The following is a 25,815-nucleotide window of genomic DNA, read 5'->3' as shown; positions in this document are numbered from 1 at the left end:
ATATATACTCATAGTGAAAACAAGAATAAATTTCTTATCAAAGACTAGAGAGAGGTGGGAGATGATGGATAAGGATATTAGAAACAGTCCTATGTTTCTGTGCATCTGTGACTAAATGACTACCAAGGGTTTAAACAGTGATCCCTTCGTGCTGTGTGAGCGTTGCACCCATGAGAGGATGAATGTGTACATGGGATACCATCAGGTGCGTATTATCCATTAGGCACAGTGCCTAGGGCCTATGAAACTTTCAGGGCCTATGAAAAAAAATTTATATATTTATTTTTATTTAAAAAACTATTAATAGCTTAAAATCAAATTAGTTATTTCAGGCGGGGGTCTACAAAGGCAAGTGTGCCTAGGGCCTATGGAGGTCTTAACATGGCCCTGGATACCATGAGAGGGACCCACAGGACACCATGTTGTAGCCAGGGCCCCCACATGGGTGTGGAGAAAGGGTACACTTTAGCAGGGCCCATAGGCCCTGGCCCAGGCTTCAAGCCCCATGGGTATGTGTGTGGGAGGGGCCCATGTTACACATTTGTATTGGGCCTGAAAAAATTATGCTTGGGCCATGGTTGTAGCAGTGTGTGAAGTGATGTCACGGTGCTATAGATGATGTCACATGGTCATTACAAAGCAATTAGGGCCAGAAGATGGCAGCACCTTGGCTGCAGCCAGGTGCCCTGTGCCCAGAGTCTCAGGGCCTCCCTCCACCACGTCCAACGAAGACTGCAGGGCTCCTGGCTCCTCCATCATCAGCGAGCTACCCGCGACAGAACTCTGCGCATGCGCCTAGGCGCTAGGCAAGGCGGGGGCGAAAGGGAGGCTTTGACACAGAAATCGACGCGGGAGAAGAGGGGACTTCGACCCGACCCGCGCGCGTCCTTAGTGTGCGCATGCGCCCGGCCGCTCGAAGGGCGGGGATCGCAGAAACCAGGCGTTTGCGCCTCATGCTGAAACGGGAGGGAGAACCGCCGAGCGGCGCGCGCTCTGCACATGCGCCGCTGGGAGAGGGTGAATGTGCGCGGTGGACGATTCGAAGGTCTTACGCTGCGTGGTTGCGTCATGTTGTTGTGTTGGCCTTTGGACGGGTGTCGGTGTGAGTGACGTTCGGTCCGTAGAAAGCCGGAGTGCGGGGAGTGCTGTCCTGGTGCGGTGAGGGGACTCGCCTTGTGGGGGGAGGGGACGTGGCAGGCTTGCTTGCGGCGCGTGCAGCCCTGCAGGGGCTGGAGACAGGGAATGGACGGGGGTGGGCTTGCAGGACGGGGCCGACCTTGCAGGGGCTGGCTGGGGGGCAGCGCTTCTGGGGCAGGGGCAAGACAGCGAAGAGTTCCGGGGGGCCGGCCTGGGGGCAGGGAAGTGTTGGGAGGTAGCCCTCCTGGGGCAGGTGCGTAGCTTGTGGATTGGGGGCAGGGAGAAGGAATCCGGGGTATGGCAGCCTGTTTGGGTAGGAGGCAGGTCTCCTGCTTCAGTGAAGGTAAGGAGGCGTGCGTGCGTGTGTGTGTGTGTCTGCGCGCGTGATCAGTACATTTACTTCCTGCAGGAGGGGCAGCCGCAGCACTGGCAGGGTCCCCACGATGCCTGGGATGGTGATCTTTGGGAGACGTTGGGCTATCGCTAGTGATGACTTCGTTTTTCCAGGAGCCTTTGAACTTTTCATCAGAGTGATCTGGTAAGAGTCACCCCCGTCCTCACCTCCCACCATCCTCCCAGGGTGGGAGGACCAGGCAGCTGGGGGATGTTAGAGGTAGCTGGTTTGCCATGGAAAGTGCAGTGTACATCTGAAGTGCCCTGTTGTTATTGCTGTTACTGTAGAGCCATGGATCAGGACCCCATTGTGCTAGGTTTTGTATAAACAGAACAAAAAATGTTCCCTGCCCCAAAGAACTTGCAGTGTATAAGACAAGAGACAACAGATAGATACAGACAATCTGAGGTGTGCAACCTGCAGCCATCCTCTCCTGGTGACAGTGGGCTGAATGCAAAACTGATCAGCTGCTGATTAATTATTGACATGCGATTTCTAGTTCTCTATAAAGGATAATGCAAATGTTAGGATTGTCTTAATGAATTGTTTTATTTTAAATGTAAGTTAACTTGCATGCTAATTGGAATAGTCCTTGGGTTCCTTAGGGAATTGCTACTATGTATCTGTAGATTATCTTGTTGGTTTTTTATAACATGCCTGGGAAGCTGCTGAGTTGATTTGTGTGATGGAGTTCCACAGGAACAATGCTCTGGAACCACTCAGGACACAGCCAGTCAGGACTAGTGCTTCAGAGTCTGCCCTCTCGGGTCTCCACAAAGCAGTGCATCTGCCTCCTGACCCTGGTCTCGGAGGGTTCAGCACCCCTGCTCTGCCCAAACTCCCCCTGTGGGTCCTCCTGGATAGGGCCCTGGGGAACTCTTCCATGTTCCAAAGGGGCCATGCATCCCACCTTTCAGTCAGAAGTGATTAACAGCCAGCATGGAAAGTCAGAAGGGTTTATTAGATCTCAGGATCACAGCCTAGAAAGACTTTGTTAGCAGCTTAATTAGCAGTTACAGCAGTGACCAACCAAGGGGCCCCGGAGGGGCCCATCCTTGGGCTCTGCTCCCATGCAAACCCCCACAGGGGACTGCCTCTTCCACCCAGCCACCCTCTTGTCCCTCCCTTGTCCTTTGTCTCCTTCCGGGGCATTCCTCCTGGTCTCCACCTGCTGTAGCTGGCTGACTTAGGAGGACAGAGGGGTCTAGTCTGCAGACATGGTTGGGGAAGGTCCTTCCACCATCCAGTGGCCTCTGCAATGATTACACACCGGGGTCCAATCACTGAAATACCTGAGCAACATATGGGAGAAACTGAGGCACATGCACAGCACTCAGAGAAAACCCCAAAAATACCTCCACTTCATCACAGTTTCTTGTTAGGAATATTTGTTCAAATGTGACCTGAGACTGTCTGGTTCATTTGCCATTTAAGCACATGGAAGTGAGAGAGAAATTGAGGGGATTTTTTTCTCCCTAGGCAAATCATGTATCGACAACCCTGGTTTTCATATCGAGAACCAGAAATGTAATGTAACTTTTGCATGCTGTACTAAATTAATACCACACTACACAATAATGAATTGCTATCACTTCAAATGTAGCTGCATCACTTAAACTGATAAACTTCATCCAGCATTGATGTGCTCAGAGATCCATCTGAATGAAAGGTGCTATTAAAAAGGATATTGCTGAACTTGTATTGTGGTTACTGTGGTATACTCTACTGGGGTCTTTACATTCTGTGTGTTTCAGTATAGGAACACTCCCCTTCTGTAGATTCATTTTAAATGAAAATGGGGAATTTTTTATAACTGAATCGGCTTTGTGGTGAAGTATGTTTCTTCCTAGCTGTGACACTTTATTGTACTGTTTTTCTGCAGGTGGATTGGAATTCTTGTTTTGTACTCCATTCACAAAGGGAAATTTAATTGTACTGGAGGGGGATTATTGCACAGCTACCTGCTTGTCCTCATCATTCTCCTGGCTGCCATAATATGTGCTGTATGTGCTGTTGTGTATATCAGTATGCAAGGTAAATACTTTAGTTTGCAATACCCAGTATTTATAGTAGTAGGATTTATATATTTTATTTAGATTTGACATTAAAATAGAACACCTTTACAAACACTGAGTGCCCTGACAATAATTAGGTTTACAGTAACCACCTATCAGCATTAGTACTACTAATGTAAATAAATTAAACTCTGCTAGCCTTAAATAATGAAATAGAGATAACAGTTTACCATAGCCAGGATACAACTAAAAACGGGGGAACTCCAGAATATCATCTCACACCCAAATCAGATTCAGCAATGCTGCTGCTTCCACAACCAGCAATTTACTAGTTTGCTAATTAATTAGCTGGAAAAATGCACTATTTTTAACACCTCTGACAAACTTCCAGGAAAAGCTATGCAGAATCCATCTGCTCCATAATGGTACTTGTAAACATAGTCTTATATAGTCAGATTCAGTGACACTGAATTCATCCACATATGAAAAAGTGCATCAGATACAGTAAGCTGTTATGAAAAAGTATATAGAAAAGTGGTCCACACAAATATATAGTGTCTCATTAATACAATAATTATGCACTGTAAACAGGAAGAGTTTCAACTTGAGGAAGGGAAGCAAATTAATATGATATGGGAGCTCTAATGCAGTTTTGAGTTGCATATGCACAAACACTTTATCATAGGATTTAGAGATACCAGTCATGATGTCTTTGTATATTGTGTTCTGTTCTGGGAGCCTCATTACCAGAAAGATAGGCCCTCCTAATAGCTGTCTTAGGTACTTGTATGTCCCCATTAGGGTAGTATTTAAGCACCTCACAATCTCTCGTGTATTTATCCTTGCAACACCCTGTGAAGTAGGGAAGTATTACCCCCATTTTACAGAGAGGCTGTGACTTGCCTGTGGCCACACAGAAAGTCTGTGGTGGAGCAAGGACTCCCATGTTCTAGGCTAGTGCCCCAACCACTGGACCATTTTAGGGTGTTCATAGAAAAACAGGTAAAGTATTTAGGCATCTGGAGGGGGATTGATCTGAAGAAAATTAAAAATCAATTGTATGGAGCTTGCCCAAACTACAAGTTGGGGGGAAATGGTGGCTATAACTGTATATAAATACATGTATGTAAACATCAAGGAGGGAGAAGGATTGCTCAACAAAATTAAAGGCCATATATAACTAGGAATCACCGGAAAAATTAAGAAAAGGAAAACAGATTGGATCTGAGAGAGATGTTTTTAATTGGGGGAATTATCTCCAAAGGGTAATGGTGGAAACCCTGTTACTTGGTGATTAAATTAAAGTGAAGAAAACTCCAATAAATGTGCAATAAGGAAACTGGAAAAAATGGACTAGATAATCTAGTACAGGGATTCTCAACCTTTTTCTTTCTGAGGGTCTGCCCAACATGCTATATAAATTCCCGGGCCTACTGGGGGGGAAAGAGCTCTGGGCTTCAGCTGCTGGATGGGGCTTCTGATCTGGGGGGTTCAAGGGCCCTGGGCTTCAGCTGCCAGACTGGGGAGCTGGGTGCTCAGAGCTTCTTCCCCACAGGGCTCCAGGCTTTAGCCCTGCAGGGCTGATTGGCTTGGGGCTTTAGCCCTGTGGGATACCAAGATCCTGGCATTAGCAGGAGGACTCAGGGCTCCAGGCTTCAGCAGCCAGACTGGGGGCTAGGGACTTCTGCCCCATGGGGCTGGGAGCTCAGGGCTTCTGCCCCACAGAATGGGATGGATGGGGGGGTTCTAGGCTTCAGGTGCTAGGGGCTCCTGACTGTAACCCTGTGGGGCGTTGGGGCTCCCGGCTTTATCCCTGTGGGACTCAGGGCTCACAGCCCTCTGATTGAGAACTGCTGATCTAGTAAGTGTCTTATATCACTGGAGTCAATTGATACTCTTACATTGCCCCCTCTTCTAACCAAAATAAAAACAATTCAAGCACTTTCAAACAATAACAGTGAAAAAATCCATTATTAGTATGTGCCTGGATCAAGTGGGTGAACAGAACTTTGTTAGGCTGAGTTACACATACCACCATCTGAGGCAATGAAATATTCAGTTAATGAAGGTATCATCTGCTTGACAATATCTGCAGCATTAGAGTGTAAACTGTAATTCCCAATGCCATTTTTATTTTATTGGGTGATAAGTTTTGTCAGTAACATCTCTGTATTTGATAATCTCACCATATAAAAAGTATTTCTAAATTGAGCTGAATGGCATCCCCATCCTTCTGTGAACTATTTGTAACCCACAGAAAATACAATAGCAGTTTTAGTATTTCAAATCTGGGCAGCTTTGGTTCTCTTAATCAGACAAATGCCACTTTTCTGTTTTGATAAAATCCTTCTTCTAGAATACAATTCCATTTTTAAAATAAACACACACACATCCTCCTCCCCCTGCCCCCCAATCTCTCCATCTTATTCTAAAAATAGTGAGACAAGGCTGGATGGTGGATTGAAGGCAGTACCCCAAACTGTGACATGAATGTGTGTATTTTGGGTCCCATGCTTATGCAGGTTGCATGCATCACAGACAACATGATTGGTTCCCAAGGAAGGGGATTGGGTTAAAACGTTAGTTAACTTCAGAGATTTTTGGTTAGCTTGGAGTATGTTGTCTGGTTGCTCTTTTGACCAAAAAGAGGAAGTGTTGCAGTAACAGCCATCTGAACAGAGCTTGGGGGATGCTCATGAGCTTATTTGTATCAACTTGTGTTCTTGTATGTAACTACCTTATTAATAAATCCTGACACACTGAGCAAACTAAGCTGTATAGTGATTGGTGTTTTTGTTGTGGCTAAAGTGGCTTTGAGAAAAGACTGTAAATAAAGATCAGGGATTTAAATTCTGTGAGGTTGATCTCTGTTCAGTTGATTGGACAAACCTGTGAATCTTTAAAGGTGCAACTGCAAACAGAAATACTTGTTCTATGCCAGTATAATATGTAGAAGTAAAAAATGCTTGCTAGAAATTTAAGGAATTCTGAAATAGGACAGCAAAGCTCACAAGCAGAGTAGCAAAGAACTGTAGGTAGTTGTTACTTTTTTGTGGAGCTTTGGTTTGTTATGGGTTCACTACTGGTTCATTGACGTCAGTAGCAGAAGTCCTATTGCCTAGAGAGTGGGATCGGGTCTTGTATGAACAGGTTGAGGCTGAAATATATCTTCTGGGAAATGAGCTGTTTGCAACAACAGATTAAAAAAAATTACTCTTGGAAAGCAGAAATGGTTTTAATATTTCCAGTTTTAAACAATTAAAAATGCTAAAGATGTTCGCCACTCAGTTCTAAGACACTTTATGATCTACAGTTGTACTTCTTGGAAGCTTCCCTTTAAAATCTGACAATTTGTTGGGGGTTTTTTATATACTTGATTACATTTCACACTGGCCTCCATAGCACAGAAATACATAAAATATCATAAAAATTACACCAGTATGTAAGATATATTTATAAGTGACTTTTTACTTAATTTCCATCTGTAATTTCAGGAACCATTTCTAATCCTGGGCCCAGGAAATCTCTTCCTAAACTACTTTACACTCGCCTAGCACTCTGCATACCAGAATTGGTCTGGGCTGTTGTGGGAGCCATCTGGGTGTCAGACAGCGATGTACATTGTGAAAGAACTGTGGTAAATGCCGTATTTGGGACAGTTATTGCAAGGTAAAGATGCCAACAGAAAACTAACCTAAGCTTATATTATGCATGCAACAGGGAAAAGGGCTTGCATTTATATTTTAAATATCCAGTGAAGATTATTCTGACGGATCAAAACTTGGATATTTCTGTATTAAATTACTGGAGTTTCTTAAAGAAGGATTTTTATAGTGGGGTCAGGGGAAGACTTTTGAATGTATTAGATTAGAATAAATTGATATCTTTCTTTGTGTTTTTTCTAATTACCTAAAATATTTTACGGCATCCTTCCTTACAAAACACAGATTGAAGTGAAGGATATCAAGAGTAAAGATGAGAAGGGCTCAAGAAGACAGAAAAGGATAGATGATAGGACAGATGTGAATGGGGCTGGGGAAGAGAAACAAAGAGCAGGGCTAGATGCCCCAAGAGACTAGTAATGGCATATGGAGCCTTGCTTAACTCAGGGTAGCTATTTCAAAGCAGGTATCGGTCAGTGGTGATTGCAGCAGAGGTTTAGTGTGTTATATGTAATGAGCTGGCAGTCTCAGTCCAGTTCCTAGTGGATTGGTGTCCCTATTACAAAGCCATTACCAGTGGCAGTAAGTGAGTGTGCTGATGATATGCCAAATATAAATTGTATTTTCTTTTCTACCTGACAAGAACTATAATTGCATGCTCTTATATAGAATACTTTAGCAGCACATGGTTCACCAAGCCTTTCCTGTCACACCTTTCTGTTTTGCAGCTGGGTTATCATCATCTTTACCGGCGTTGCAGTTGTAATTGTCTTTGATCCACTTGGGGGGAAAAAGACACTGTACCTGGCTGATGGTATAAATCGCAACTTGGAAAGCAGTCAATCAGACCAATTGTTTTATAACGTCAAGAAGACCGCAACCAGAGTCTGGGAGACAAGAATCAGGTTACTGTGTTGTTGTATTATGCAAGATGATGATCACCGAGTGGCTTTTACCAGTATTGCAGAGCTTTTTCGCACCTACTTCTCAGTAAGATGGAAAGATTTGTTTGGTTTTTTTCTTTTCATTCCATTTGACTAAACACTGAGGTCTCAATACTGCAGCATTTTCATGTGTGGCTCTTGCCTTTAGATCAGTAGAGTTGAGCAGTCCCATTTACTTGAAAATCAGGCTTTCGATGCCTTGAGAGCTCTGTTCTGAAACAGAAAACTTACACTTCGGTGTCCTCCTTTTAACACTGGTTCCTTTGCCCTCAGGGGGAAAGGGATTAGGAAAATTGCACAAACTAACAATCCAAACTTAAAACTTGGAAAAAAATACATGCTCAAGTAACCACTGGTTTCAGACTACTTTACTTTAACACACTGGGCACTTTGCAGACATGGAGGCCAGATAGGCAATAGCTTCACAACAGTGAATTTGCTTCACTTTTTCATCAGTATTTGGGTCACAAATCTACTTTCCTGTAATAGCATGCTTGCTTACATTTAAAAAAGTAAATGGATACCATCACTCTTTTCCTTATACAAACATATTCCCTGTCTTCCCTAAATGAAAAGCCCCACTTCACTGAAGTTTTCTAGTGCTCCTCTAAGAATACCTGGTGGTATTAATTGAGTTTAGGATCTTGTCTATATTGGGAGTTTAAATTTCCCAGCAACGCTACAGGTCTTCAGCTAATGAAGTTCCCTGTCTCTTCTGCATAGGCAAGTCGGGGAATGATACTGATTTTTCTTAATCTTGGTATAGGAGGGTTCAGAGTTTACCCTTTTGTCCCCTTGCTTATAGTAGGAAATGGTATAAACAGCAGGGAATTTGGCTGCATTAGTTTATAGAGTTACTGAAGAGGTAATGTTAGCATTAACAGTGTTAAGACAGTTCTCCCATCCTGAACTATACCAAACTGGCTCATACACAGTTGGAAGCTACTCTTGGATGCTGTAGAAAACTCATTACAAGTTAAGGTCAGCATAGTATTGAATGAGCTGGGACTTAACTCTCAGCACACTGTGCTACTGTATGGCAGACGAGAGTTCAGCAGTGACCTTAAGATCTCTTCTCATGTTCAAGGTTGGTGGGAGAGGTTCTTATTAATTAAAGTGGCATCTGTGTGCTGCTCTACAAATGCTTCCTATACAGTTGGTTGTAGGATGATGGAGGGAGTCTTGATAAGGGGGTGGTAGTCATCCTGGATAGCTGAATTAAAACCTCTCTACCTTTGAACCTAGCCCTTTCCTCTGTAAACCCTCCTTTACTTGCGTGGTAGAAAAGGAATTTGCCACATCCTGATTTTTGGTGAGTCTTCCCATTGCAGTCAAACTTAAAAACCCTATTTCTCAGACTAATAGAAAGGGAATCCTTCTGTCTGTATTTCTGATTGCTATTCATGATATAGCACGTTTATTTTGACAGTCTTGTTTCACATAAGTCACTAAGAGCCTTCCAATGATCTCTGCTCATCGAAGCTCAATTTGAACAAGTAACCTTGTGATGAAAAGCTCAGTAAGCTAAACTCCCAGGCTTTCTAATATGGTTTCTTTACAGATGGAATAATCTTCATGGCACCCTAAGAACCCAATCCTGCAAGGTGCTGAGTGTCCCCACTTCACATTAACGTCATTTAGACCTGTAGTGCTCTTCATTTTGCAGGATCGAGTTCTAAATGACAGAGCTGTATTTCTCGTATTGTTAAAGATCTACAAGCAAATGTTATGTGGCTTACCATAGGTTCAGAGCAGGAATACTTGCTAGTGACATATCACAAATAACAACCTGGGCATTCCTTCAGAATTATATAATAGGTATAGAGGGAGGTAAGGGTTTTTTCTTAGTTGCTTGTGACAAAGATTAGTCATGGTCACATCATGTTTTGTTTTAGGGCTCCACAGGCCCTTAGGAGGAGATCCTTTTTAACTGTCCTTTTGACATTGAAATGTATGTATGTGTCTTTTGCAGAAAGTTTTAAAGATGCAAAATTGCGTGCATTGGCTGGTGATGTGAATATGTTTCACAAGCACACTTTGCCTTCTGATATAGATGTATTTACTCTAGAACTGCAAAAGAAATTCACTTTTTAAATTTTTCAGTGGATTACATGTGAAGTGGGTTTATTTTCAAAGCATTTTTTCCATTTCCTTTGGCAGGATACTGATCTGGTGCCTAGTGACATAGCAGCAGGCTTGACTCTGCTCCATCAAGAGCAGGATAAAGTGGAAAATTGTCCAAAAGAGCCTGAGGAAGTCCTGTGTCATTCCCCACAATCCTATGTGGTAAGATATGCTCCAAAAACAGGTTTGTGATACAACCTGTTTAAGGGGCAGTGTCTTGTCAAGCTGAACTAAAATGCAGGGTTTGTAAAAATTAGCTTTGACAAAAATCTAAGACTCATAGTTTCACCTATTTTAAGTTCAAATAGGAAATTTTGTAATCCAATAAAAATTTTCATACGAAGTTTGCAATCAAAACACTGCAGCATTGTATTAATACATGAGAACCTGACAGTGAAAATGACTGGAAAGTGATTATAGACTAAAAAAACCTCCAACATTTTAACAATTGTATTACAAGACTGTGCTATAAAGGTATGATTCTCAAAAGCATCCAAGTGATTTAGGAGAACAAATCCATTGAAAAATAATGGGAGTTGTGTTCCTTAGGCATGTTTGAAAATTCTACCCCACAATCATGTTTTTGTGTATATTAATAACACTTCAGTTAAATGAAATTTTGAAATGGGAGGTAGGTATATATATGAAAATTATAGGGGGGTTTTGGCTCACTGTCAACAATATACACACAAACAAATTAGATGACATTCCAGTGCTATTAACATAGAGCTGAAAATGTGGTCTTACAGTATACTCGTTTTTCCAAATTCTAACTAAATTATAACTATAACAAACATCCAGACAGGATGTGAAGCAGAAACAGCAATTGTTTAGTGCTTGCTGATTAAGAGTGACACTTCATTTCAGCATCTTCCACCAGTCTCTTAAATGGCTTAAAATGGGATATATATCTTATAAATTATTTTGTAATCTTTAATTTCTCATCTTAATGCAGCGTTTCCACAAAAGTAGATGATTCCACTTCAGTTGAAACAGTTTAAGTGCACTCTACTTACTAGATAATTCCTTTTGAATTCAGCTGATGGTGGGGCCTATGCAAAGAAAAAAACTCTTGTCAGAATGATCTGTTACATAATCTATAACCTTCGCTCCACCTACTCTTACATCCCACAGGATGACTATATAGTTTTCAGTACCTTGTTTATCAATGTGTAGTAAAGTATTGAAACATGTAAAATGTGGTGCTATTAATGAACACTTACTTCAAATAATAATTAGAATTTTTTCAAGACTCCAGCTTCATTATTAACAAATAAACCCTAAACTTTTTCTAAAATAAGAAAATGGAATATTTTTAAGGATGAACGCCTCACTCTGTTGTTCTGTGTTTCACCTACCTGGGGCTTGTAGAGAAAAGATAGAAGAATAAACTTCATCGCCATGACTACTTGGGTCTGTGGGGAGATCTAGAATGTTACAGTAGCATGTGTGCATCTGCATTCTTTATCCTGGGCTTGCCTTACATGTACAACTGGTGATTTTTTTTTGTTTTTCCCCCCCTCCCAGACTGATGATCTGGATACTGAATTAGAAAATGCTGCTCACTATATGCAGTTTGCTGCAGCTGCTTATGGATGGCCGTACTACATATACACTAACCCGTATACTGCACTCTGTAAGCTTAATGGTGACTGGTAGGTTGGCATTATGTACTTTTAAGACTTTGTTTCTTTTTTAATTATTTGGTTTTTCATATCTGTACAAATCACTTAAATAGCAATTTTCTGATTTAGTCAATTTCTATCTACTAATAAGTATACATGAGCTTGACTGCTAAAGTTGTCTTCCATAAATTGAGTAAAAGGAAACCAAACTTCAAAATACTACCACCAATTTTGGGAGGGAAGGGAAGCTGTTTTCTTTGGCCAAACTTACAAGGCCATACATTGAACTTGATGATGGCATTTCTGTGTTTGGCTGTAACTCAGTAAGTTTTTTAATACTGCACCTGATCAATTACAAAATTTCAGAGAATGTTCTAGGCATCAATGGCCAGAACCCTATTGATTTTGGAGAAAATTGGAAAACTGAAAGGGGGAATGAGAGACATGGAGAGCAACAGCTTCAGGCACTTCTGTAATTGTCTGTAAATAATTGGTTAAAGGCACCCATTAATGCCTTCCAGAATAATACTACCTCTGTCTGTCCTCCTAATACAGCTTAACATGTTTTCACCTTGAATTATTTATTTCTCAGACAAATTATGGTTGGGGGGAATTGGGGTGTGGAAAATGGGGGTGTGCACATAGTTCCTGGTGTGGGAGGCAGAATGAGGGGAGGGAGGATTGGGGAGGGCACAGAAAGCCCCTGGTGTGGGATGAAAATTGAGAGACCCTGGTATGGGTGAAGTGGGGAGCATCCAGAACCACTAGCATGTAGAACAGGGGGCAGACAGAATCTCTAATGGGGCAGGGATTTTAGGAGCCTGGTGTGGGTGGAGGGGAACACACAGAACTCCAGCATTGGGAAGATGGGGCGCATGGAAGGAAAAGGGTAGACACAAAGCTCCTAATATGGAGGGCCTGGAGAGAATGGGAGTGCACACAGAGTTGCTGGCATGGGGGGTGGGGGAGAGAGAAATAGGGGAATTGCAGGGAGACCCTGAAATAAAGAGGGACAGGAAGATAGCGCACAGGGAACTTGTGGAGTGGAGGGATACAAGGAGACCCTGGTGCTTGCAATGAGCTCAGCCTTTGCAAGATATGAAGAGTGTGACCCTATAGTTTAAAAGAAAACAAAGAAACAAAAGATTGCAAACTGTGTAAAGAGTTACTGATCTTTATTCAGCCAGATCAATTTTAGTATCTGAAAAGGCATTTGATTGAGTTGAATGGACATTCCCCAAAATGGGATCGGGGGGTGTTGGAATCAACCCAAACAGAAAAAGATGGACTGAGACCTTATGCTTCTGCTTAGACAAGAGTGTGTATAACAGAAGTACATTGATTATTTTCCCTATTTAGGGGAACCAGGTAAAATTACCCCCCTCCACCTGCACCCCCATACCTCTTTGCTTCAGAGTGGAACCATTTGCTTCTCTATAAGGAATAACAACGAGAGTCCTGTAGCACCTTAAAGATTAACAAATTCCTGCAGGCATAAGCTTTCGTGGGCTGCAACCCATTTCGTCAGATGCATGAAATGGAAATCACAGATAGGAGGTATACATATACATCCAAGGGTAGAAACAACAATGGAGAGGACTAGTGCTAACAAAGTCAATTCAGTTAGAGTAGATGAGGCCTATTCACAACCGTTGATTAGAAGATGAGAATGTGTGAACAGTGACAATTACTTCTTGTAATGAGATAACCATTCTAAGTCCTTGTTCAGACCCAGTCTGATTGTGTCAAGTTTGCATATGAGTTCCAGCTCTGCAGTTTCTCGCTGAAGTCTGGTTTTGAGGTTTTTTTGTAGAAGTATGGCAGCTTTCAAGTCAGCTATAGAGTGTCCTGGGACTGCAGAGAGCTGGAACTCATATGCAAACTTGACACAATCAGATTGGGTCTGAACAGGGACTTGGAATGGTTATCTCATTACAAGAAGTAATTGTCACTGTTCACACATTCTCACCTTCTAATCAATGGTTGTGAATAGGCCTCATCTACTCTAACTGAATGGACTTTAGCACTTGCCCTCCCCATTGTTGTTTCTTACCCTTGGTGGAGGGGAGTTGGTGTGCGTGCGTGCGTGCGTGCACGCACGCACACCACACCTCCTATCTGTGATTTCCATTTCATACATCTGATGAAGTGGGTTGCAGCCCACGAAAGCTTATGCCTGCAGGAATTTATTAGTCTTTAAGGTGCTACGGGACTCTCATTTTTGCTGTATACAGACTAATACGGCTACCCCTCTGGAACTTTCATAAGGAATGAGTCAGTAGTTAAAGACCTTGGTCATGATATTGTCTCTGTATAGGCAGTCCTCCCCCAAGCTAATGGGTCTGCACAGGCCGCAGTCTGCCCTGAAACAGGTGCAGAATCAGAATCTAAAATAAGTAAATATAACCATAAACTGGCTTTGTAAATTAATGTTGTATTTAATATTATGTAACACAAGTGTGTCAAAATTAACAAAAGAAATAAATTTGGAAGTTATACTAAGTGCATCAAAATGAAAAACTTTCCTATGTCAAACTTGGGCAACTTTGACCTCTTAAGAGTTGACCCCTTAAAAGTTATTACCTCACCTGCTTTGTCTAATATCCTGGGATCATCACAGCTACAATAACACTGCATACTGTGGCTGCTAATATTAAGAAGGCTAGCATAATCTTATATTGTATCTTTATGTTTAAATAGTCACCTTCATTATTTGTGACATTAGGATTGAATATTCCATCTAACTTTAATTGCCATGAAGTTAATTATCCTCTGGAGATGTTACAACTTATAGTAATAAAGACTTGAGAGAAATTGAATGAATTTATAATTTTATAGCTGAAATTGTGGCCATGGGTCAAATTAATTTGCTCCCTAGAATTGTTTTTCTACTTGAAATTGTATAATTTCTATCATCTGGATGTAGTTTTAAAAAAATATTTAATTTTCTTGGGAATTGCCTTGTTTACACTGCAAAAAGATTTGTAGCAATGGTGTATTAGCCTGTCTTTATAGTATAAACACCCATATGCTCCCAATAGAATGTAATTGAATTCTTTTTCTGAAAAGAAATGTAACTGGCTGGAACTTGCAAGTTCACTTTTCTTTCCCATGTTTCCTTAGTTGCAGAAACAGCCCAACAGATTCTGATATAATTGGTGGTGATCGTTTTAACTTTCACTTTGGATCCATCCTAAAAATAACAGGCCTGCAGTACAGAGATTTCATTCATATCAGCTTTCATAACAAGGTAAACAATCTGGACAAACATTCAACAGAAGAATTCTCAGTAGCTTCTTGAGTTTAGTTAGAAACCAGGAAGAGGGTGCTTTCCTCTCCTTACCCTCTACTGTTATAAAATGGAAGCCCCAACTGAACCAAAATGTTTTAAAAAGCATTTAAAAAAACCCCAACTCTAATACACAGATGCTTGTTTAGATAAGTGACACAAACATTGACATTTTTTTAAGTACTGACAGACTTCACAACACACAGCAAAAGCTCTCATGTAACCTTGTACAAGAATAATAGTGGTCCTAATTATAACATACAATAATTAAAGAAAGATTATAGATTAAAAAATAATCCTGTGTTCATTAAGAAAAGTTTATACACTTAAATAGAATTTCACAATGTCATGTTCATTTCTTTCCGGGAGAGTACAATAAATCTTTACTGTTCTTGAAAATTTGGTATCTTTACTAAACACTTAATTTTTTTACCCTTCAGATTTTCGAGATCCCCTTTTTCGTTGCTTTGGATCACAAAAAAGAGGCTATTGTGGTTGCAGTGAGAGGAACTTTGTCTTTTGAGGTATCATCTCTGTTGTGTGATACTAGTTCTGGAGATGGGTAATGTCCCAATGGTTTGGAGGAGACAGTACACTTCCTTGTAGTGGCTAGATGAAATAGTGCTACAGTGACATAATGAATTAAAAAAAAAACAGCAACCCACAGTTGAGTGAGCAATGAGATAGGGAAAGTAGATAATCTTCTTAAGTGGTAAGCTTATCTGCTCTTGTATGTCTGAGAGCCCATATGCCATTTTAAGGGGCAGGTGGGAGAAAGGCAAAGGTAATTTTGTGTCCTTATGGTGGTAAGGTATATGTATAGTGTACATTCCAGCTATTGTGTGTATATATACAGTAGTTGTAAATGGCATTTTGTAATGGGTTCTAGATGTGTAGAAGTAAGAGACATTCACACTTCTCTCTTCTATGTGCAATTACTTGTAGATTTGAAGTTGCTTGATGATCTGACTAGTAAAGAGTGTCATGGGCTGTGAAAATTCCCATATAGATGTCTGTAGCATAAGGGGTTTGTCTTATTTACCTGCAGGATCTCCTCACTGATCTGTCAGCAGATTGTGAAGACCTAACACTTGAAGACATTCTGGAAAATGGTTTTGTACATAAAGCATGTGTCATCTTTAACCATTTGAAGTGATTATTCAATGAAAAAATCAGATTAACAACCCTAAATTTCTTCAGTTAAATGGAAGTAGCGTTTTCTTTCTGAGACAGAGGAGACAAGCTGTCTGGGTGACTTGTTGGCAGTGTTCTCTGCAATGCAAGAGGCAGAGTTTAATTTGCAGTCCTGGTGTCTTGCTTGCCTCTTGTGATCTAAGTGTCCCTTTACATTTAAAAAAAAAAAGAAGAATTTTAAATGTGCAGTATGCTTATTCAGGTGCCACTCTAGGGCAGTCCATATGTCAATAAAATAGAACATTGAAACAGCTAATTAGGTTATCACACATTTTTGTAGTCAGTACTCTGAACACTGCGCTGTCATTTTATTGCATTTAAAGGGATACGTATATTGCATTTCCGACTGGACTATGTTTTTGTCTCTTAACTTAGAATACTGTCTTCTAGGGGATAACTCAAGCTGCAAGTTACATCTACAGAAGGCTAATAAATGATGGCATTTTAAACCAGGCTTTCACCATTGCTCCTGTAAGTCATGACTTCCAAATTATTAAATTTCACTAGCAGTGTTTCTGACAAAACACTTTAGTTGCATTGGAAACCAAAGTAACAGCAAGCTGTTTCTCTTACAAAGGGTTTTGCTTTTTACCCTCACCATGGAACTCTTCTGTTTCTGTCTTTAGGAATATAAACTAGTTATAGTTGGTCACAGTTTAGGTGGTGGAACAGCTTCTGTATTGGCCATCATGCTCAGAAACTCCTTCCCAACTTTAAGATGTTATGCCTTTTCTCCTCCAGGAGGATTGTTAAGGTAAATACAACACTTGTTTTTAAGTACAAGATACAGAAATCATTAAGGTACTTACCCAAATTCATCCCTGGTATGACTGAGTGGAGTTGCTCCAGGGGATGGATTTGGCTCATCTGTTTTGACACAAAGAAGCTGTAGTGGTTTTAAGTTTTGTATACAAAATACATTTGAACAGGCTTATCTTGTTCTGACTGTGGGGTTTGCCTTTGTAGATGACGACTAAAACGTCTTCATAGCTTGTTTATAAAATAAAGTGTTCCAGCAAAGTTGTAATTCTCCCACCTGATATTGGTCTTAAGAATGAAATACTCGGTTACTTTTAGTATTAAGAGTGTATTTGTTAACAGAATTAAGTGCTTCACACTTAACTGTCAAATTAATCTTGGCCTGTTCAACATAAAATCCTAGAAATTTAGGAGTGTAGGAGACCTTGAGAGATCATCTAGTTCATCCCTACTTTTTAGCATGCTTAAGGAGGTTCAGTATAGTCTGCTCTTGAATTAGTCTTTAAAAGGCTAACTCACAATAAAAACTTAGTTATTTTACTAAACTTTTTTCTGAACACATTTATATTATTATACAAATAACATAGGTCATAGCAAAACTTATATATGGGTTGGTTTTTTTTTTTTTTTTAGCAAATCACTTGCAGACTACTCTAAATGCTTCATTGTGTCAGTCATTGTTGGAAAGGACCTTGTTGCGAGGTAAGGATGCTGGCATGAGGTGAACAATTACATGATTTTATTCAGAGAGGTTTGTCTCCAGCAGTTGGCCTACAAAGCTTTTTTCACTTTGTTTTGTATGTTAAACAGGTTAAGTATGCCCAACATGGAAGACCTGAAGAGAAGAATAGTGAGAATAGTTGCCAATTGTAGCAGGCCGAAGGTAACAAAGCACACCATGAACAGTAAAAGCAAAGGGAATTGTCATGTAGTTTTGATACAACATTTAGTGTGGTGTTGGCTTGTGTTTGTTTTAAGAAAGGGGTTTCAAAGCACAAACACAATTGAAACGTTTGTTTTTTCATTTTAATAACCTAGGTATTTCATGTCTTCTCATTCAAACCTTTCCCTGCTGTGTTGGAAACTCGGATAGCTGCATTGTGCTTGTGCACAAGACCCGAGAGCTGAAATCAGATAGGTGATCAGATTAGTTTTGCTGCTCCAGGGGAGTGAAAAAATTAAACAAAATAGCATCAGTGCTGACAAATCAATAGGGTTTTTAAATTCCATTAGTTTTACTAAATCGTTACTTACAAAAATTGGGGATTTGTTTAAAACATCTTTATTTTCAGTGTCATTGTTAAGGCAAAAATCTCAAATTTTTATTGCTTAGTTTTTTATTTTAGCATTAGTCAGAAAAACATTATCGGCTGCAGTCAAGTTTACATATGCTTCAGGAGGTCTAGTGGTGGGTGTCCTGCAGGGCAGCATTGTTTGTTTACCATAGCAGTGTGTTGGTTATGTGATGTTCTCCCCCTGCAGTCTGGACTGATGTGTAGCTGTCACCCCAATTCCTCACTCCTGGGCCCCGATTTACTCCGCTTTGCTGTGTGAACCACCCACTCCTTGTTCAGCCCACACCCAGCCTCCTGCGAGTAATCAATTCCTGACCTAGTGAAGGAGAGTTCTGGCCAGCCACTCATGGGATAGACTCTCACTAAACACCCCTAGTCCCAGATGCAACCCCAGGAACTGCCGTTTTACACAGTTCAGTGCTGTACACTGCACCCTGAAAATTCATTTACATTTGTCTGTCAATTTATCAAAGAAATTGATATGTACCAGCTCTGTCACTCTGAGTGAAGTCTCTGCACACACTCAGTCCACATGCACTGTTTTAGATAAACAAGTTTATTGACTACAGCAAGATTTTATGTGATCATGTCGGATTAATATAAATCAAGAGATTAATATGAATGAAGGAGTTGGTCACAATTAACTAAAAAGGTAACTCGCATCCTAAACTAAGCTTAATATTTCAGTAGCTTTTCAGTCTGTGGTGTTATCTTACCCACAGCTGGCTGCAATGCCTCTTGCAGCCAGGTTCTCCCTCCCCCCTCCCGTGGGCTGTTGTCAGTCCTTGATGTTGCTTAGAAGATGGATTCCAGGGCAGAGCTTTGAGACAAAGATGCCTCTTCTTTTAACAAGTTTCCTCTCCCCCTGGCGTCAAGTGATTGGCCATGTCCGGCAATGATCATGATTTCTTCCACTTGCGCCAAAGTGCTCAAAGGTGCTTAGGCCAGTCCATTGTTCCTGTATGCATGCCTCTGTGGGCATAGAACCTCAGCTTTGTGTTTGTCTGCATCTATTCAAGCCATGTGAGACACACATTTGGGGATGGGACACAGCAGAGTTTCATATCTGTACATATACCTGACATTGCAGGAAACGTGCCACCATACCAATAACGTTCAGTATGTGATGAGCATTCCAAAAACACCTTACATAACATACTTTGCATTAGACAATACACAGTTACAATACAAGGGTGAACATGGGGTACAGCATGTCACAGGCTAGAAAGAACTAGGAGTATGCAAAGGCTGTGCATAGTGTCTGTAGTGGGAGGGTGTGCCATGTGTTGCTCAGCAATGATCCCTGCAGCTGATTAAGGAGTGATTGATAGATCAAAGAACCAGCAGGCTGGTTTGGCTCAGTATTCTAAATTTAGTCCTGTCTTCTGGGACCAAAAGGAAGTGAGAGTGTTATAGAGGGGAACTCCTTCTGACCACCACCAGGGAGGCTTTGTCTGGTTGTACCAACAGCCCTTATTCTTCTTAAGAAAACGCAGGCAAAAGAATCTGTGCTTGCGTCCTCAGAGCAGTAGTTATTAGAGAAGGAGGATCACATGCTGGATGGGGCTTTAGTGTGGTCCTCTTGGAGGACTGGAACAATAAGTTGTGAGGAAGATGACTTCCTTGTGGTGTGAAGGGGAGTGGGTTAAAGATTAAAAACTGCCTTCTATCAATGCCTGGAGTTAAAACCCTAGATCTTCCATTTGTTTTTCCACAAGATTTGTGTATACTTCCAGGATTAGCTACCTTATGGAGTCCGTCTGTGGCAAGTTATACTTTAAGAAGTTGACAGGCAGCTAGAGGTAGTGGATGTGGGAGATTCAAGCTGTATAGGAGAACTGGACAAAAAAATGTAATTGTCAAAGTTGGAGACATTTCCCTTTGAATTAACCCCGTTGAATTATTTGTGGGTTGAGTTGATATCAATTAGTTACTGTAGAGAAACTTGGGTATGGAGATCTTGCATTTTGTGTCTAAAATTAAATGATACTACTTTGAAAATAAACATCAAAATTTAATATTCTGCTTCTTTCTCTCTGAACTCAGTACCAGATTCTGCTGCATGGGTGTTGGTATGAAGTGTTTGGAGGAGATCCAGATAACTTCCCAACTGAGTTAGATGGTAGAAATCAAGATGCCCTAACTCAGCCTCTTCTAGCTGAAGAGAGTTTAATGATGCATCGGTCACCTTCTTACAATGCCCTTGAGGATGAATCTCCTTTAAATTCACCACCTCAGTATCCTCGTCTTTATCTCCCTGGAAAAATCATACATATTGTAGAAGAAACCAGCTCAAAAAGGTAAACAATCAGCATTATGCTTCTCTGAATTATTAAATTCAAGCTTCTCTTTACCTTAAGAGCAGAGGCAAGAGCTCTGATCTCTCATCTATTCATGCTTTTATATTGTACCCAATCTTCTCTGATGTTCCCTGTTTCTTTTACCTACTTCTGACTCAGTGCTTCCTTTCATCCTTGCCCCTGAAACTGGGAACAACCTCCTCTTTCTTTGTCTCCTCCACTGAATACTGTCTTGTGACACTGCAGCTGCAATGACCAAAAGCCATTCTGTGTTGAATGTGTTCTTCTCACTTATGCCTTTAAACAGTAAACTAGTCAGGACAGGTACTTGTTACGTGTTTGACGCAGGTCACCTACTGTACAGCACAAAGTATGTAGGTACTGCAATGGTGACGCTGATTGCTTTGATTCCTGTGGCATTACCATTGTTTGTGTGTTTGAGTGGGCACGTAGTTATTGTCAAAGATGGTGTAATGTGTAAGAAGGTGTAATATCCCTCATTATAGTGAAATGGGCTTATCCTAGCCATGGTGCAGTTGTGTTAATGATGTAATACTACCATTTCCATTACATATTTGCCTCAGTAAGTGTAGCCTGAACATGCAAATCTCTATGCTTCTGGCTCCTGTACTTGGAATTCTCAAACTGTTCCAGTAAGAAACTTGCTGCCTCAGTGTCTCCCTCAAGTTGAAGCAGGAAGGAAACAGATGCTCAAAGAGCAAAGAAATTGGGGCTATGAAACTGCCAAAAGGGGAAGCATTTCTTTTTTAAAGAGTTTAAAAAAAGAAAGCATCTTCCCTCCTTCCTCGCTTCCTACTCTGTAGACCAGCAAGACTCCTGCACCTCTGTCTACCCCTCCCAGTTTCATTTTGAAAGCGCCACCAAAAAAATGGGTGATTGAGAAGAGAGAGAGCTTCCTTGTTGACCAGAAGAGAGGGGAGGATGGAAATGAAGAAGGGAGGACAGGCCAAACACTTTCCTTTCAGCAGTTTGACAGCCCACTTTCTTCTAGCTTTCTGGTTTCTTCTTTCACATTGATTTTTGAATATTTTTCACTTTAAAAATTCAATATTGCAATAACCAGACTGGGTGGATAATTTAAAAATTCAAATATTGCAATAACACAGTTGACTGGGTGGATAATTAATATCATAGCCAGGGCAAATGAACTCCGCATCCTTCCTCCTCAGGTCAGCTTGTGACACAGGAATTAGCTGACTATTAATATCTAATAATAATTAATCTAATATTGGATATTAATAATTAGGAGGATGCACCCTCAGCTTAATCAACAAATAACACACCACTTCTTTATGTCCAGCACATGTAGTCCCATATGTGATTTTGATGTGTAACTAATAAAATTAAAAAAAAAAACAGCTTTAAAGACTAGAAAAAAGGACTTTCTGATGCAGAAACTGGCAAATACTGGTTTAATTTTATATTGATGGCAAATATGGAAAATATGATTAGCTGCTCATTGATGTTGCTAACTAATGTGTTCAGCATTAGTTGAGAAATTCCATTTGATTATGTAAACAAACTAACCAACAGACTTCATCTGCACAAATGTTAAAATAGAACAGAATCTGTAATTCAGGATAAAAGAATGGGGGAATAGGATTTTCAAAAGCTCTCAAATTAGCTTACTTTTGATCTTACTGAAATTGTTTTAACATTGACTTAAGTGGGAGCAGAGTAGGCCAATACAAAGTGCTTTTGAAAACCCCACCTTCTAAGTACGTAAAATATTTAGCAGTAGCTGGGTAAAGCTTTGTTTACAACCTCTAATAATGTGCAAAGGTTTTAAATGTATGACCGATAGGCTTTCCAAGACCGATATAGTGGATTGCCAAGATTTGCACTGTATAGTGGACACAGATCAAACCTCATCTGATATTCTGAATCTCTAAAAGCCTTTATTAAAATATTTGTCTTTTTAGGTGGTGTTCTTCTGATGTTAAATATGCAGCAAGATGGTCAAAAGAAACGGCCTTTAGCAATATTTTAATAAGTCCCAAGATGATAACGGATCATATGCCAGATGTTGTGCTCAAAGCCCTGAATAACCTGACTGAGGAAAAAGCATCTTGTATCAGCTGTCGAATAGAAGGGGACTTTCACACCAATGTAGTATAACTATAGCTCCACCAGAACAGCCATATTTTTTTCTTTAGGCTTCAAGTATTCAGGAGACTTTAACCTCAGATTTAAGTGGTGGTGTGAGGTTTTTTGTTTTTTAATATGCCTCAAATAGAAACTAGGAAGGAGGGGAAGTGTCTTGATGACTACATCCTAATGCACAGTGCAGTTTACTCTACCAAGGTTCTTCAGAACTAAGCATTACTCACTAATTGTAAGAAGATGGTTAAAATGAATGTATTCAGGATTTTGACAGAAGCAGATATGAGCTTTCTGGAAACGGAACAGTAAGATAAGGCTTAGCCAGATATGTGTAAATTCTTTCTTTCTTTCTACATCTGGAAGGATTCAGTTGAACTGAGAACACAACTCACACGGAGATTATTGAGCTCGAGAAGGAACCATGAGCCAAATTCCTATTCCAGCTCTGCCATGGACTTGCTATGTTACTTTGAGCACATAACTTGCCCTCCATTGTGCCTCAGTTTCACATCTGTAAAATGAGGGTAGCACTCATCTTTGTAAAGCAGTGAGATTCTTGGGTGAAAGGTGAAATGTAAAAGTAGTGTTAATATTTATTAAAAATGGACAGTCCCAGTAGAAAGTTTTGTATTAAAGAAAATTGGGTAGTAAAGGCTGGTGTGATTGCAAATCTACTGCAAAAAGAGAGGGTTAAAATATAAATGAAGTTTTCTGTTTTGTTTTTAAATAGCTGGTTTTTGAGTGCACTAGTTACCTTCTGAAAATACCTCCATAGTGCATCATTCAAAGGCAATTTTTTAATGTTTGGCTCTTGGTTTTAAAAATGCTTGGATATATGTGCAATATTGTTGTATCTGTTTACATTTTCCACCCTAAAGGACTCATTTGTGCTTTTTTTAACTTTAGAATGTGGGAACCATCGTGCCCTCTTTACACTCCATCCAGCCTATGACCCTGCTGACTCTTACATTCCACAGGGTGGTACTTGCAAAGGTTTCTTAGACAGTACATCTGAACTGGTTTTGCAACTTCACTAGTGACTGTCTGATTAAACTTGGTTGCTTTGTAGTGAACAAGTGATCTTTTTGTAAAAAATAGCACATTTTGCTTGTCAGGTACAGTCCCTTATGTACTTTTTTTTTTTTTTTTTTTACAGGAATGTAAAGTCAGAATTGTTGTACTGGGATTGTGTAATTTTGTTTGGGTGTTCATGCTATGCCCCTGTAGGCAGGGACAAAATAAAATCATTAGAATTTGTCTATTTGAGTACGCTCAGAAGGGCTTGTGTGTAAAATACAGGGCAGATTATTATTGTATATAAAAAGCACAAAATTTGTGGCTTGATATACACTGCCACAATAAACCCTCACATTTTTCTGCTATCCCCTAATAGTAGTCTAGTACACACCTTGACCCACTGCTGTTTGAAGTAGCAGTGGCCTAGGGAACATCTAGTAGATGGTGCACTGAAGTGCTGTAGAACTATGTGCAGCAAGCTGTGGCATATGACACAAGATGGATCTAACTGACAGTTACTATCAGTTGATTGATTCTTAGATGCACTTTAGTACAGTAGTACCAAAATGAATGTAAGATACTGTGTTGTGCAGAGGGACTAAGCTTTACAGTAGAGGGGAAAAAAGTAACTGCACCTGCTTTGTCATCAGTGGCAGTCTTTGAGCAGTAAATCTTTTCCCATCACATTAAAAATTGAGGTTTTACCTATTTGTGCAGTGGACCCAACCCAAGACATTTTAAAGTTTTGTGTAAAACCAGGGAGGTGATATCTACTGGCCCAGCCAAGGGTGAGGGCAGGCAGCTTGGATGTGGGGAGCTGAATTAGGATCACCCACATTCATCATGCTATAGTTAGTGTATGCACTAAGTGGAAGAGCTCTAACAGGAGCAATTAAGACCCAGCCCTGCTTAGCCACTTCATTTGGGATACAGGAGATAACCCACCTTGCTTAGTGAACTGTCACATGCTTTGCTTTAATACATGTAGAGCAGATGTCAAATACATAACCTGAGTGAAATTTCTGTGGTTCACATAGAACAATAAAGATTATAAACTCATTAAAAATGCTTCCAGCACTCTTAGGAAATTGACATTCCAAATGCCAGGGAAGTGTGACAGTGTTGTTGAGACTTTTGAAAGCTATTTGTATAGCCCCAGGAAGCTGACCACTGCTCTCTCACCACTCCCATTAGTCTCACTACTGTGTTGTCTAATGCTCATGACATCAACTGTGATTGCTGACCACTCCTACTCTGTTCTTGTCTGATAAAGCTAAATCTGTAGAGGGAGAACTGAAAGTTGCTGAAATAAAGAAAATGAAGAGCAGAGAAAGGAAACAATAGATACAGCAGTGGTCATAATCCTGGAGGATGTCCTCCCAGTAAGTGATGCTGAATGCAAGTAAAATAGTAAAAGGCCCTGCTTGATTTTTTTGCAAGCCTCCCAATTAGCTAGCAGTGAGATGCACTGTTTTAAGAAGAGAAGGTAGTCCTAGAGTTATACTCCAGCCTACAATTAAAACTGAAATAGACATCTCCACAAAGGAGTTTGTTGAAAGCACAGTCCAGGGGATAAAATGGTTGTCCTATACTACAAGTGTCAGTTTTCAGATCACTGAAATATTAAATTGCCACCACCAGAAGCTAGAGCCAGAAGATAGAAAGCTCTATCACACCTGAAACAGATCAAGGCAAACGAGTAAGGATGCAATTTTATGGGCTAAAATATTGCATCCTACAAAGCAAGAAAAATTGTTAGGACCAGTAAACTTCTCTCTGCCCTGTTCTTGGGGATAAAAACTAGTTCTTTGGTCCCTAGCCTAACACTATGACATCTAGCAAACTGATTAGTTTTGAAGAGCATGGGCTTACATATTGCCAGAAAACAGCCAATTCCAAACCACTACCACCTGTCATGCTCTGCTATAAATAACAT

The 25,815-nt window shown here is 40.5% G+C and overlaps 1 protein-coding gene across 2 annotated transcripts; it reads left to right on the top strand.

Annotated features, from left to right (window-relative positions):
* The first annotated feature begins 971 nt into the window (after positions 1 to 971).
* Positions 972 to 25,754, top strand: DAGLB (diacylglycerol lipase beta). Of its 2 annotated transcripts, XM_067550952.1 has the most exons (16): positions 972 to 1,045; positions 1,547 to 1,675; positions 3,414 to 3,565; positions 7,041 to 7,215; positions 7,937 to 8,198; positions 10,313 to 10,438; positions 11,804 to 11,931; positions 15,025 to 15,151; positions 15,631 to 15,714; positions 16,239 to 16,316; positions 16,775 to 16,855; positions 17,011 to 17,138; positions 17,777 to 17,845; positions 17,954 to 18,026; positions 20,485 to 20,738; positions 22,682 to 25,754. In XM_067550952.1, the coding sequence occupies exons 2-16, from the start codon at positions 1,581 to 1,583 to the stop codon at positions 22,875 to 22,877; spliced, it is 2,028 nt and encodes a 675-aa protein (XP_067407053.1). In that variant the 5' UTR covers positions 972 to 1,045; positions 1,547 to 1,580; the 3' UTR covers positions 22,878 to 25,754. The 2 variants fall into 2 exon arrangements, with proteins under 2 accessions (XP_067407053.1, XP_067407054.1); XM_067550953.1 differs by lacking the exons at positions 20,485 to 20,738; positions 22,682 to 25,754 and adding an exon at positions 18,182 to 19,933.
* Positions 25,755 to 25,815: the final 61 nt, after the last annotated feature.

The sequence above is a fragment of the Emydura macquarii genome, unplaced genomic scaffold, assembly GCF_026122565.2.
Source record: "Emydura macquarii macquarii isolate MOO-44397 ecotype Brisbane River unplaced genomic scaffold, CSIRO-AGI_Emac_v2 contig_1348, whole genome shotgun sequence".
Lineage (NCBI taxonomy): Eukaryota > Metazoa > Chordata > Testudines > Chelidae > Emydura > Emydura macquarii.
Note: the sequence above shows the minus strand (reverse complement) of the source record. Positions and strands in the feature narration are given on the sequence as shown.

Coding starts and splice junctions, on each gene's coding strand:
- DAGLB (XM_067550952.1), top strand. CDS start 1,581: ATGCCTGGGATGGTGATCTTTGGGAGACGTTGGGCTATCGCTAGTGAT. Junction 3,566..7,040: donor TGTGTATATCAGTATGCAAG/GTAAATACTTTA, acceptor CTGTAATTTCAG/GAACCATTTCTAATCCTGGG. Junction 7,216..7,936: donor TTTGGGACAGTTATTGCAAG/GTAAAGATGCCA, acceptor TCTGTTTTGCAG/CTGGGTTATCATCATCTTTA.